The sequence below is a fragment of the Muntiacus reevesi genome, chromosome 7, assembly GCF_963930625.1.
Source record: "Muntiacus reevesi chromosome 7, mMunRee1.1, whole genome shotgun sequence".
NCBI classification, from domain to species: domain Eukaryota; kingdom Metazoa; phylum Chordata; class Mammalia; order Artiodactyla; family Cervidae; genus Muntiacus; species Muntiacus reevesi.
Window position 1 is genome coordinate 30,586,961 of NC_089255.1, and position 15,555 is coordinate 30,602,515.

A 15,555-nucleotide genomic window follows, 5' to 3' on the forward strand; every position below is an offset into this window, starting at 1 on the left:
ACTGTTTCGAAGTGATAAGTTGCTGAACTAATGACAGAGGAGACAAGACAGTGTGACAAAAGGGGAAAAAAAATACACCATGGATCTACTTGTGTAGCTTTTGTTTTATGAATATTAGTGAGTAAAATAGCTGAGACCCAGTTTTTCTTTTTTATTTTTATTTATTTTTTTTTCAACTGTTTTGCAATGCTTTTATTTTACAGTTTTATCAAATAACAGCCTTTCACGAAGTATTTTGAGGGAGCCGAAGAGGAGGAGGACATGGGGGAGAAAGCTCAGCTCACTTGTCTGCTCCACCAGCACAGGTTCAGCAGGACCACGGTTTTTTTTTTTATCCCCCCCTCCATTCACTTAAATGATATATTTGAAACTGAAAGTACTGTCACAAGATAGGCGTTTGCCTTTGCATCTCCCACACAAATCTTGACGGTGGGGCCTTTTGGGGTCCACGTGGCGAAGTTTCACTGGGCAGGAGCATCTAGTCTGTTTACAATTTTGGCAGGTGATATCCTCCACTCGATAAGGGTTATAAGACTTCTGGCATGTTCGGCAAAACTGCTTGTAGTAAACCTTATTAGTGCCTTGCACACACCGCACATAGGCACTTTCCCAGCGGATATTGCAGTCCTTGCAGTGATAGTAGCCATACTTCTGCTCTAAGAACTGGAAGCGCAGGCGCTCCTTGCCCGGCTGAGGGCTCCGGGACGACGACCTCTCGCCAGCGGCGTCCGGGACCCTGGCCACCGGTGGGGGTTGCTCGCGGCTCGCCGGTGCTGCGGCCTGGGCCTCGTCCTCCTCAGGCTGCGGCCGCTGGGACGCCTTCCTCGCCGGCCCGTCTCCCGCCTCGGGGCCTCGCAGGTGGCGGCCCTCGCTCAGTCTCCGGCTTCCCGGGCCTCTGCTCGCCCGCCGCGGCCTCGGCCCCTTCCAGGAGGGTGGCTAGGCAGCGGGAGGTCACGGGCGAGTACACGGCCAGGGTGCGCAGGAAACGCACGGGCCGCGGGGCGCGGCTCGGCGGGCTGTGCTGCTCCGGGCCCCGGCGGGCGCGCTGCGGGGAGGCCGGGCAGCTGCCGCCCACGCCCGCCGCGCCCTCGGGGGCCGGACCCGGGCCGGACTCGCGGGCCCTGCGCCCCAGCGTCCGCCGCCCCAGCGAGCACTGCACCGACGCGTCGCGGCGCGGGTTCATCTGCACCGCCGCGTCCCGAGTGCTGGCCCGGCGGGGGCCCACCTGCGACAGCAGGGCCATGAGCTGCGCGCGGTGGTAGCTGTGGACGTACTCGGCGGCCGCCTGCTGCCGGTGGCCCGGGAACGACGAGGCCGCGCCGTCGGAGAAGGAGGAAACGGGAGGGTAGCCCCCTCCCTGGGGTCGCGAGCCCCCCTCGTCCGCCCCGCTTTTCCCCTTGGCGGCGGCGGCCGGGTAGAGGCACCAGTAGGAATAGAGGGCGCACGCCGGGTACAGGTAACCATCCAGGACAACGTCGCCCAGGGCAGCCATCAGCGTCCCCCTGCCCCAGTTTTTCTTTTTTAAATGACAACTAAATGTAAAGCATGCTAGTTAAAACATGAGCAGCCACCTTCTCTCAATAAATCCTTATGTCTGAAGCTGCGTTTTAAGTTGGCTCAAAGAATGTGGTGGCATTCAAATATGCAGCCTGCACACAGCATTCTCGAAGGCTCCGCCTTATGACCATGCAAAGTATCAGATGATCACGGAGTATGAAAGATGCCAGGGAAAGCCAAGTTAATTTCTGCTTTCTGCTAATGGATGACCTTTGTGATTTGGATCAGGAGCTGAAATTCACTTAGTCAGAAAGGCAGGAGAATAGGGAAAACACTAAAATCATTTTCTCTCCCTATAGAGGGGATGCCTGCCTGCCACCTGCCCAATAAATGTCAAGTGGGTTTTTTTTTTTTTTAAATAAGCAGCCTGATTCAAAAGCAGGGAATGCTTCATTGAGACATTCAGGGCAATAGGAGTGAGACTGCTTAAAAATATAAAATAAAAAATTGAGCATTTATATATAACATAGAAGAAAGAAAAACATTAAAAATTAGACATGAGTATGGTTAGTTCTTTCCTAGAGACTTCGTTAACACCTCAGGGTTCTATGTAGATTCTTAAAGCTTTACTTAAATTTGAGCTGATTTATTATGCTTAGGAGAAATCATGTTTGGTTTCATATAGTTGAAAATATTTTGAAGTTTAGTTGAAATTTGTTTGGAATTGGGAGTGTAATACCCCAAGCAACATTCAAGGGATCAAAACCAACAGGAACTGGAATATACAAAAACACAGTTTCTTTAGCTCCACGTGAGTCGAGATTGCCAACTTTCACATGCTTCTAATGTTAGCTCAAGCTTTCTGGCAGTCCCATTGTAAGCTCCATTTCACAGGCATCCTCTGCTATTTTGGCATTTTAATGTTGGCCTTACTGCTTTTTATTTCCTTGTCCAGGAATATAGTCATTTTAAAAACAGCATAATTATTATTGGATGTGTATATTTTTTAAGTTCCAGCTTGAGATAAATTCTTTCTTGCATTTAGCCACTACCCTTGAAATGAACAGAAGGAATAAAACATTAAAGACACCAAGGACATGGACCTTTAATTTCTCTTGTGTATTGCAAGGGCAAGAATGAAATGTCAGTTCCCAAGGTGATTATATAGTGCATGTTGGCAAGAATGGAATAATTGTGTCCTACCCAGGGTGTGAGAAATGTATACATGGGGAGATAAAATTGTAAGGGGGCAGACAATATAGGGTAAGCACATGTACAGCACAAAAGAATTCAATTGGGTGGATGACACAGGTCTTTGGCCTTTGTGGAAATCAATGAACTGCTGTTTAGGTGTCTTTTTCAAAGCACAGGGATGTTGAAAGGATAAAGCCTTGACTCTCTGATCCATTGAGGCTTGCTCAGTTAACCTTAGGATATTTTTAAGAAAGTTGATTTGTTTCTCTTTTTGATTTCCTTTTTCTCTTGGCTTCCTTGAACTGATTTACAATTCCTGCATCTATTGCTGCCTTTAGCTATGAGCTCCATTATTCAACTACCCTTTTTGTAATTAAATTCTGCTTGAATTGCTTATAGGCCTAACCCTCCTTAACTTCTATCTGTGACCTCTTGTTTCTAAGTTAGTTAGTGACATTGTATTGGACACACCATGAATAACCTTTCCTGTCTGCTAAAATACCCACGTCTGAATTCAATTTGAGGTTTCTTTGTACAAAATTCCCTGCAAACTTGCATACAAATTCAAAGCCTGATCCATAAAAATCTTCTAGCAATATCATTCTAATTTCAGAAGCCTAGTGAGATGAAGCCATGTGTTATGTTATAAACACCCCAACAAAAGAACTGTGATCTTACCATGTTATTTTTTTTCCCCCAACGTAATTTTGTAAATGTTGTTGATTCTGCTTCACCATTTGGAGACTCTTGAATGTGTTACTCTTCCAAATCCCCTGCTTTAAAATTCCCTAGAGCCCTATAAGTGCTGAATTCCTTAAAGAAATAGGTTACCTTCACCCCTACCCCCCACACTCCCCACTCCTCCAAAAACAATCCCCATGCAAAAGTGCCAATAAACTAACTCAGCCGCATACAATGATATTGTGAAGAAAACCTCAGGAGAAAACCATTTAAATTTCATGGCATAAATCTGAGCTCTTGGCCAACCTTCCGTTAGCAAGTAGCAAGCACAAGTCTCATGCTAATTCTCCACCAAACCTCTAGTTTTATGAAAGCTACATTTTATCTGTTTGGTTATTTGCAGTCACTGGAGAGTTGGCAGAGGAATATCAGCACCACTCACATTTTATGTGGAAGTCACAGTACTTGGTTGACCCCCTTTTCAGGTCCTATTGAATTTCCTATAGAAAGGAAATGAAAATGTTTTATATTTAATACACCAGCACATAACGAAAGGCTTAGTTATTACACAGAGAGCTGCAATTTTCTGCCTTTGTTTCAGCTATTACTGTGGAGCTGAAATTTCCAAGCACATTTTTTATGATTTGTTTATTGCTGACTTTAGAAATGACAGTGAGGGGAATGCCACCTTGATGCTACCTACCCGGCAGTTAAGGGCTTTCTGTTTGTACTTATTTATCCCACAAAAGAATGGTCCAGCTTTTTATTGATGTCCCAGGTTTTCTTGCAGATGGATCAATTTTAAAAAGTTTAAAAAAAAAAAAGTGATCTTGCAGAAACCATGGATTGAACAGAGAGCATATTCCTGATTTTACTCCTATGTGCTCTGAGACTGCGCAGGGGCAAGAACTCCAGTTAGGCTATTGGCATGGTGCTAAGCGCTTCACCTTTATTGTTCAGTTATTGCAATAATGACAGTGCAATAACAGGTGGGCTTCCCTGGTGGTTCAGATGGTAAAAAATCTGCCTCCTATACAGGAGACCTGGGTTTGATCCCTAGATTGTAAAGATCTCCTGGAGAAGGGAATGGCAACCCACTCCTGTATTCTCACCAGAATCCCCGTAGAGAGTGGAGCCTGGCGGACTATAGTCCATGGGGGTCACAAAGAGTCAGACACCATTGAGTGATTAAGCACTTTCTTATAATTATTAACTTCTTTCTGTAGATGAGGAAACTGAAGTTTAGGGAGGTTTTCTAACTCGTCTAGTATTGCCAACTAGGAATGGAACCTGATCTGTCTGATTCTAGAGCCTGTTCCTCCCTCTTTTTTTTTTTTTTTTTTTTGATAGTCACTCTATTTTAAAAATTTACTTTCTTTCCTGATTCTTTAACATTTAAAATTATTTTCTTTTAAAAAGCAGTATACAACAAACACACAGCATAGCCCTTAGCTAGATTCATCAAGGCTGATAATCTGTTTTTTCCCTCTTCATACCACACACAGACATATATTTAAATACATACACACATATAAGGATATGCATACACACATTTGTGTATTTATTCACATGGCTAAACCATCTGAAAGTAAGTTACAGTCACTATGATGCTTCAGAAAATAAAAACCTTCTCCCATTTAATCATAATGCCATTCTGCATCATAAAAATAAACATTTATTCAATAACATCATCTAATAGTCTACATGCAAATTTTCCAGATTGCCCTCCAAATGATTTTCTTTATTATTTACTCAGCTGCATCAGGTCTTAGTTGTGGCATGCAAGATCTTTCTGGCATCATGTGGGATCTTTCATTGCAGTGCACGGCTTTGCTGTTTATGGCGCTCAAGCTTCAGAGCCCATGGGCTCAGTAGAGTGGTTTTGGTCCATGGGTTAAGTTGCCCAGTGGGATGTGAAATCTTAGTTCTCTGATCAGGGATCAAACTCACATCCACTGCATCGTAAGGTGGATTCTTAACCACTGGACCACCAGGGAAGTCCCCCAAATGACTTTTTGACCCTATTATTTTTGACCCAGAGTCACATCAAGGAAGAGCTTGCCCTCTTAACTACTCTGTCTACACCCTCTCCAGAATACTGGATATGGAGTGAGATCTTTACAGGTTAAAAGAATTAGGTGCAAAACTTGTGCCAAAGTGCAGCCATTATATTGATCTATATATCATAGTAGGTCTATATGTTCTAAAAGTGCTTTCTACTCTGATATTCATGGATCATGTGATGTTGTGACACCGACTATCCAAAGAGTGGAATATTGGAATAGTTTGGTGATTCTCTAAGCTGTTCTACAGTTATTTACTTTCAGAATTAGTTAGAGCTGCCATGTTCACCCTGCTTCTATCTTGTCATTATTTAAATGATTCTAAATGGGCCTCATCAAGACTGTTCTTAAATAGGTAACTCCTGACACTCCAAGATTCAAAACATCATTATTGAGGGATAAGAAAAGGGAAAAAAATGAGTAAGAAACCAGAAATGGAGGAGAAATAGGGAGAGAATGTAAAGAGGGGGAAGAAAAAGTAATCAGAATCAGGTTGATTAAGTTTATAATTACAACAACATAGCAATAAATGGGCAAAACATTGACAGCTTAGCATGCCTGGCAGAATGAGGATTTTCAATGTAGTATTTCATTTAATCCTTAAAAATAATGTTCCAAACTAGGTTACTATTACCCTTTCACCATTTTATGGAAGAATTATTGCGTCTCACAGAGGTTAAGTGTCTTGTCCAAGGTCACCTAGATAATAAAACACAGCTGTGCTCAAACCCAAGCTCAAGGAGGAGGAGGGAGGGGGAGGTAAGGAATGGTGACATTGGCAGGGATGAGTGGGCATCTTCCGCTCCTACTGTGCCCTCTCTCCCCACAAGTTCTTAGTCATCATGTCCTGTCACTGGTCGAGAATCTCATTTTTTCTCTGTGTCTTCTACTGCTGCTTTAATTCAAGCCAATGCCATCTCTTCACCAGAGGCCTGCAATAACTCTTAATAGACTCCCTGCCACATGTCTTCTTCCTTTAGTCTCTAATACACTGGTCAGACGGTTCTTTCCAGTGATCTTTCTCAACATGTCACTCCTTTGTTTGAAATTCTTTGATTGTTCATCACTTAGACTAGTGGTTGTTAACCCTGCCTGCACATGAAAATCCTAAGCTTTAGGAAATGCTGGTGGCCAGGCCCCTACCTCAGAGCTTCTGATTTTATTATTCTGAGGGAGTAGGTCTCCCAGGAAAAAAAAAAATACAAGACACCCAGGTAACTTTGAATTTCCAGTAAATATGTACTGGACATACTTTCAAAAACATACTAAAAATTGTGTTTATCTAAAATCCTAATTTAACTGGGTATTTTACATTTTTATTTGCAAAATCTGGCTATATGTTTGCATTTGTTGTGAGGAAACTGAACGTGTGTGTGTGTGTGTGCGCTCAGTTGTGTCTGACATAAGTATTTTTAAAATTTCCCTAAGTAAGTCATGTACAGAATGGAACCCACAAGGTTATAGGAAAAAAATATGAATGAAATAGTGTCTAAATGTCTTCTTATGGCATAAAAGATTCTTCACACTTTGGCGTCTGCCTCTTTTTCAAGTTTCACTGTCTGCTCCCTACTCATACCTTACCTTTACCTTCCTAAATGCTGTATAGTTTTATCTCCATATCTTTGCACATGCTGTCACCCAAGACAAGGATTTCCTTTCGGGGCTGTTGGATGAACTCCCAGTCATGCTTTAAGACCAAAATCTGACTTCCTTAGGTGAAGTGATTTTCATAGCCTTCCCTACTCCTGCAGTTTTGTGTGTATATCTACCGTTCTGTCTATTCCTGCTACTAATAATTAATTGTATGCACTTTGTCTATTTTTTTTACTATGCACTGCATTAGTTACTTTACATTAATCTCAAACTTGCATTAATTTTATGCAAATTAACATGTATTATACTTTTGTGTATTCTAAGATAATAATATATATTAAATACAACATATACTAGAATTGTATACTTTTTGCCAAGTTTCCTTTCTTTCCCTCTTACCTACCAGTCAGATGAACAGAACAAAGCAAAACAAAGCAGTTTAGACAAACACTTGTCTCCATGGCTTCAACATTTAAAAAGCTGTTTATACTTCTCATCTCCTCAGCTACCATTTCCTAGTGGCACTAGTTTCCCTCAATAACATTTTAGTAGTAGTGTTAGTCACTCAGTCATATCCAACTCTTTGTGACCCCATGGACTGTAGCTCACCAGGCTCCTCTGTCCATAGCATTTTCCAGGTAGCAATACTGGAGTGGGTTGCCATTCCCTTTTCCAGGAGATCTTCCGAACCCAGGGATTGAACCCATGTCTCCTATACTGCAGGCAGATTCTTTACTGTCTAAGCCACCAGGGAAACCCAAATATGATGTAAGTGCTGTGTAAATAGTTGAAGATGAGCAGCAAATTCAAGTTTTGCTCTTTGGAATTTCATGGAATTTTTTTTTTCAAATATTTCCCATTCTTTGGATGAATACCATGGATATGCAGATATTGAAGGGCCGGCCGTATTTTCTTTTCTCTAAATATCAAATTCCTAGTAAATATATAATACCATATACAATTTCAAATTACAGTACATTCACAGGTTTTTTCTGTTTGTTTGACTTTGCTTTAACCTGTCATGTAACATACTGCCATGAGTCTTTGGATGTGGCATCTAACTAAAAAAAGCTACATATGGTCACTTTCTGTATGAGAGGTGTAAATATATAAGGTGACAACATTTTTGTGGACTATTTTTAAAACATGATAAATAGCATTGTCAACATTACTGATGATTTAAATATTATATATACATTAGAGATCATCTACATATCAATGCTTAGGTAAAGGGAACACTACAAAATAACATTTTGGGGTTGTCATATATTAGCTTATGTAAATTTTTGTTAAATCTAATTAAAATGTTACCATATTTGGTATTATGTATTTCAATGTATTTACCCGACAGCTAACAATGTTGACATGTCAATAGTAAAATTCCATTAATTTGGATTCTATTATTAATAATAGATTATGCTTTGGGAAAAGACTGTGTTGGGGTTACTTTTCATACTCAATGTTCATTTTACCAGATGCCTTCTTTTGGAGTTGGAAGCAGGAAGAAAGGTAGAAATGTCGGTTGTTTCATAGTCAGTAGGTTAAAACCTAACGTAGACTTTCAGCTGAGTAATGGGAAAAGAACACATTGAAGGAGGGAAGTCAGGTGGTCACAGTTGCAACAAATGTGTCGTTCATGTTGTCATTTCCCATTTGGAAGGCAGGTTGGAATCTTCAGAGCAAGATGATGGCCTTTCCTAGTTGAGCTCTGGGATTTAGAGAAGCTGCTGACGAAATTGGCCTTTGATAAATTTTTTGTTAACTGCTTTATGACCTCGCAATGTTTCTCATCACTTTACATAGCAAACCCAAGTTTACAAAGTGATCCAATTTTTTATTGTATAGGCATCACGTATTTCCCTTCCTTGTAGCAGGGGAATAATGTCCTGCTTCTCTGAACTTTCCTCTGTCCTGTTTACTGTTTTCATCTGGGGGTGGATTATGGCCACTTTCTTCCATGCACTCTTAGGTGGGATCAGGCTTCTCCTATTTGATATTAAGCCTTTCTAACTTCATTTATTGGTTAAATGCCTGCCTCCTCACTAGGTGATGACCTCCTTAAAGACAGAGACGCTCATTTCTTTTCTATCCCAGTGCCAAGTATTGTACTACCACAAACCACATTTTCAGTATGCTAGTTTGTTCAAAAGTTGACATGTGATGTTTGCTGGAATACAAACTGTAGCTAACAATGTTACTTGTCATTAACTTGAAATAACAGATCAACAAATGATTGCATTTTAATCATGAGAATTTGAGATAGTCAACATAAAGTACCACATAAAATGCTTAGCAAAAAGCAAATGGACAGTGCATACTATCACTAATAGGAGTAGTCAGAATAGTAGATATGTAAGCAAAACCCTGCAGGAAAAGTAAGGACTGTACATTTACTTTGGCTAGAAAAGTCAGATTTGGGTCTTTAAGGACAAGTGGGGGTTCATCAAACTCAAAGGAAATCCCAGGCTTGGGAGTTAGCACATACAAAGACAAGAAAGTGTAGAGCATTTAGAAAGATAGGTATAAGGTGTGGAGCGCAGAGGAGATAAGACTTCAAGTCAGCAGAAAATGAAGACATGAAAATGGCCAGAAGGTACATGAATAGATGCTGAACACCACTAATAATTAGCAAAATGCAAATCAGAAGGAGATATCACCTCATACTTGTTAGAGTGTCAGCAAGACCAGAGATAACAAGCGTTGGCAAAGAAGTAGAGAAAAGGAACATCTATACACTGTTGGTGGGAATGTAAATTGGTATAACTACTATGGAAAACAGCATGGAGGTTCCTAAAAAGAATTTTAAAAAGAACTACCATATATGATCCAGCAATTCTACTTCTGGATGTATATCCAGAGGAAATGAAAACATGATCTCAAAGAGATATTTGCACTCCATGTTCATTGCAGCACTATTCACAATAGACAAGACATAGAAACAACCTGTGTTCACTGATGGATGAATGGATAAAGAAAATGTAGTGTGTATGTATAATAAAATACTATTTGGTCACAAGAAAGGAAAATCCTGCCGTTAGCAACACTGATCGACCTTGAAGGCATTATGGTAAATGATATGTCAAAGAAAGACAAATGCTGTAAAATATCACTTGTATGTGAATCTGAAAAAGGCAAACTCATAGAAAGCTAGTAACATGGGGTAGTGAGGTGGCAGAAATAGAGATATCAGTCAAAGGATACCAGTTATAAGATCAGTAAGTTCTAGCGAATCTAATGTACAGCATGGTGATTTTAGTCAGAAATACTGTGTTATTATATACTTGGAAATTGCTGTGGGAATAGACATAAAGGAAATGGCAATTATGGGGTCTGATGGAGATGTTAGCTAATGCTACAATGGTAATCATTTTGTAATGTATCAGTGCATCAAATCTATACATTATATACATTAAACTTAACAGTGTTATGTGTCAATTATATCTCAATGAAGCCAGAACAAAAAAGGATTCAGGGCCCAAACTCTGAAGGACCTTCTATGCCATAATAGAAAGTTTAGATAATACTTCATTTGTAATTTTTTTCTATTAGTCAGTGGTTTTAAACTTGCATGCCCACTCAACTTACTTGTGTGTGTTCATTCACTGTATGATTAAACACTGATCTCTTTCTAGACCCACAGTGTTTATTTTCACATGACCCATCTGCCTAATACTCTGATGTTTTTGAAAAATCTATTAAAATAATATCATTTCCATTTGCACAGCACTTCATGCTTTCCAGACAGATAGTTTCCAAGGAAAAAAAATAACTTATTTTGATCCTCACAACTTTGCAAAATTGATAGGAAAGTTTTTCCAATTAAAAATTTTAATTATTTTCTGATTCAATATAACATGCAAGAGTACTAATAATGACCATCTCCGGTCTTATTGTCCTTTCTTGTCTATTTTTTTGCTTTTTTTCCTAACTTCATTGAGATATAATTGACATATATAAATAAATTTGAGCATCTGTTTTTTACAGTTTTATTGACATATAATTGACATGCAATACTATGTAATTTACTATATATAGTATAATGCTTTTATTTATATACATAATGAAATGATTGCCACCATAAATTTTGTAAACTCTTAATATCTACTGAACATAAAACTTTAATGCAAACAACACACAGACTACTTTATTTTCTTAGTAGTTGGTCTGAGAATTCTTTGAAAGGGAAAGTCCACATTTGTTAGGGCCCTTCCAAGATGAGCCCCTTGAAATGAGCCTAAGACTTTTAAAGAGCATGCTAAAAACACAAAAAAATGGCTTCTAATTTATTTGCAAAGACCAACAGGTTCTGATAAGTATCAGGTCTTTACTTTAAATAAACAAAGGTATGCCATTTGGGGATATAATTTTTATCTAGATAAATTTCTATGTATAATATAGGGGAGAAGTATTTGAGGTGAAGATTATCATGTCAGGGAAGGAAGAAACAAGAGCTAAAATGACTAGATGACATGGGAAGAAGAGACTGCCCCATCTCATACAGAAAGGCGATAAGAACAAGAGGTTGTGAATGTGATTAGAATTCCCTCTTGCACCTCTCTAAGTCACATTCACTTTTATATGTTGCTTGCTCATAAATAATTACGTGTGGAAGCTAAAAATAAGAATGCAAGGACGCTTGGTATTTGGGTAACACGGTCTAAAAGATTAAGACAATTTACGTGCAATATATAAAGACCACAGATTTTGAAACCAGGAAAACATACCACCTGTATGACCAAGGAGACCTGATTCCTAAATCGGAATAAAGATACTTAAACAGGGGATCATCTCAAGGTTTAAAGAAGTGATAAAATATGTATGGAAGGTATTGGAAGCTAGCCTGAGATTGGTACCCTATAGCATGCAATAAACCATAGCTACAATTACTGATACAAATAGACTCATCTAAATTGACAGGCAATAGAAACTCACATACTGATGTCAAGAGTCCCCTGGAGCTGGAAGCCAGAGCACAGAGTAGTCCCGGTAGAATGAAACAGTCTAGATTCAGTGAACCATTTTTATGTCATTATCGCCCTCTACCTCCATCCATCTTTATGTGTTCTCCACTCTTACATTTTTTTAGACAAGGATTAAAATCTCATTTACACTGAGGTTTTAAGATACAAGAGGCTTACAGGGTTCAATGATATCTTTCTAGGGGTTGAAAGAGCATTTTATGGGTGATGAAAGTAAAATGAATCTTTGATAATGGAATTTCAGGCATCAAAAGCTGAGGCAGAGGAATTGAGAGAGAAACAGTTCAAGCTCTTGAATTCATACCAAGCTGATAGTCTACTTGTGTATGAGGTCTGCACAGTGCCTTTACTAAGATTGCTTTCAGAGGGTCTTGGAGTCCTATCTGTTGTTGTTCCTCAGTCTCTCAGTCATGTCTGACTCTTTGTGACCCCATGGACTGTAGCAAACTAGGCTTCCCCATCCTTCACCATCTCCCGGGATTTACTCAAACTCATGTCCACTGAGTCAGGATGCCATCCAACCATCTTGTCCTCTGTCATTCCCTTCTCCTCTTGCCTTCAATGTTTCCCAGCATCAATCAGGGTCTTTTCCAATGAAATGGCTCTTCATGTCAGGTGGCCAAAGTATTGGAGCTTCAGCATCAGGCCTTCCAATGAATATTTAGGACTGATCTCCTTTAGGATTTCCTGGTTGGATCTCCTTGCTGTCCAAGGGAATCTCAAGAGTCTTCTCCAACACCACAGTTCAAAAACATCAATTCTTTGCCATTGAGCTTCTTTATGGTCCAACTCTCACATCCTTACATGACTACTGGAAAAACCATAGCTTTGACTATATGGACTTTTGTTGGCAAAGTAATGTCTCTGCTTTTTAATATGCTGCCTAGGTTAGTCAAAGCTTTTCTTCCAAGGAGCAATCATCTTTTAATTTCATGGCTGCAATCCATAGTTAGAGAATCCTATAACCTAACAATATTCATGCAAGATACATGTACCTGGGAGGCATGCTTTTCCAAAATTACATGGTAGAAATAGTTTTAAAAAGTCAATTTCCTCGTCTTCAGCATCCACATGAACTTTTGTCTGATACTGGGTCTGTGGCTGAGGCATCACCCTGATTCTTTCCTCATATCTCCTCTTTGACAACTGTCCTCTTACTTCATAAAAGAAAGTCATACCACTCACCAGTTTAGCCTCATGTGTAAAATGGTCCAGCATACCAATAAGGAAGAATTTTTTTAAATTTTAAACTTGTTTTTTAATTGAAGGATAATTGCTTTACAGGATTTTGTTAGTTTCTGCCAAACATCAGCATGAATCAACCATAAGGGAGGGATAATTTTTAATATTGTTTGTGAGACTTCCTGTAACCAAAGTGAAAGTCACTCAGTCATGTCCAACTCTTTGTGACCCCACAGTCCATGGAATTCTCCAGGCCAGAATACTGGAGTGGATAGCCTTTCCCTCTCCAGGAGATCTTCCCTACCCAGGGATCGAACCCAGGTCTCCCACACTGCAGGAGGATTCTTTACCAGTTGGGCCACAAGGGAAGCCCAAGCATACTGGAGTGAGTAGCCTATCCCTTCTCCAGTGGATCTTCCTGACAAAGAGCTTTGTAAAAACAAACAGTGACATTAGAAAGGGGTGGTGTCACACAAGTTTAGCTGTTCCTTTTTTAAATTGAAATGTAGATGATTTTTGGCACCAATACTTTGGCCACCTGATGCAAACAGCTGACATATTGAAAAAGACCTTGATGCTGGGAAAGACTGGAGAAGAGGGCGGCAGAGGATGAGATGGTTGGATAGCATTGCTGACTCAATGATGCGAACTTGGTCAAAGTTCCAGGAAATAGTAAGGGGTAGGGAGGCCTGGTGTGCTACAGTCCATGGGGTGACAAAGAGTAGGACATGAACTAGCAACTTAACAACAACAATAATAGTTGATTTACTGTGTTGTGTTAGTGTCAGGTGTATAGCATAGTGAATCAGTTATACATACATACATATATATATATATATATATATATATATATATATATAGTTTTTCATTTTCTTTTCCCTTATAGGTTCTTATGAAATATTGAGTGTAGTTCCCTGTGCTATACAGTAGGTCTTTGTTGATTATCTATATTATATATAATACTGTGTACATGCTCAGTTGCTTAGCTATGTCCAACTCTTTGCAACCCTTTGACTATAGCCCACAAGGCTCCTCTGTCCATGGATTTTTCAGGCAAGAATACTGGAGTGGGTTGTCATTTCCTCCCCCTGGAAATCTTCCCGACCCAGAGATCAAACTCCTGTCTCCTGCATTGCAGGCAGATTCTTTACCTGTGAGCCAACCGGGAATCCTAATAGTGTGTATATGTTAATCCTAAATGCCTAATTTATCCCCCCTTTTCCCCTTCTCTTCTATGTCCATGGGTCTATTTCTATTTTGTAAATAACTTCATTTGTATCTTTTTTTTCAGTTTCTACATATAAGTGATATCATAATATTTGTCTTTCTCTGACATAGCATATTCTAAGTATATTTGTAAAATAGGTAGCAGAGGTTATATCTTCTTCCAAGAATCTTGTCTTTTTCCCCTGAGAACTACTGTCAAAGAATGAGTGAAAATCATCAGAGAGACCCTTGGGAGCAAAGCAGAGAGAAGAAATGAGAAATAGGAAGGGATATGAGGTAATAGATTTATAGCAAATCTTCATCCCTGATCTATCTTTAAAACTACTTACTTACCTACTTAATATATCTTAGAGCTAGGATTCAGGAGTAAGATTTTCTAACAAGGCAACATAATAACATCAGATTTTTTTCTATTAAAAGTAAATTTAATTTGATTGATTGGTTAGACAGAACTGTCTTTGCCAAGTAGGTTAAATGGCAAACATTTCCAAAAAACGGTTTGAACTAAATCTTCAGCTCTAAGTTTTGACAAAAATATATTGAAAGCATTGATAACAGCATTTTATTTAAAAATATATTGGCAAAGATGAAATTAACTATATTTTAATTTCCCAGCCTTCTTTTGAGTGTATTAGAACTCACACAAAGTGCTTCAAAGTAAACAAGTGGCAGGAACAATTAATAGTTATTTGATAGGTATTGATAAAAACCTTCTTGGTTTACTTCCCAGAAACTGGGGCAATGAATAACTCTAATGACTGGGTGACAAAGCCTTTTGCAAAACAGGATATTTATAAATCTTTGTTTTCAGTAAATGTGAAGGAGCACCTAGTCAAATTGTTAGCTGATAGAGCACTAGAAATATTTTTTGATGATAGATCACTATATATTTTGGCATATAACTCAGAGGAATACCAAAAACTTGAGTGACAACCCTATAACAAAATTCTTTCCATCTACATTTACCTATTTGTGTGCAAAGGTTTTGCAGTGTTTATATCTATAAACGAAGAAAGGAACAGAATTAATGCTCAACTCTGTTTCCTTCTGGCAGTAATATTTATCCACAAACACATGAATCAATTAAAAATGAAACCAGCCCCATCCATCTCATTATGAAAAGCATTTCCAATGAAATT

General features: G+C 39.2%; 1 protein-coding gene across 1 annotated transcript; it reads right to left on the reverse strand.

Annotated features, from left to right (window-relative positions):
- Positions 1–322: 322 nt before the first annotated feature.
- Positions 323–1,501, reverse strand: LOC136172136 (zygote arrest protein 1-like). Its single transcript, XM_065941259.1, is given in 2 exon segments — positions 323–853; positions 855–1,501. Coding segments are annotated over 2 exon segments (1,140 nt in total). The 5' UTR covers positions 1,493–1,501; the 3' UTR covers positions 323–351.
- Between the last annotated feature and the right edge of the window lie 14,054 nt (positions 1,502–15,555).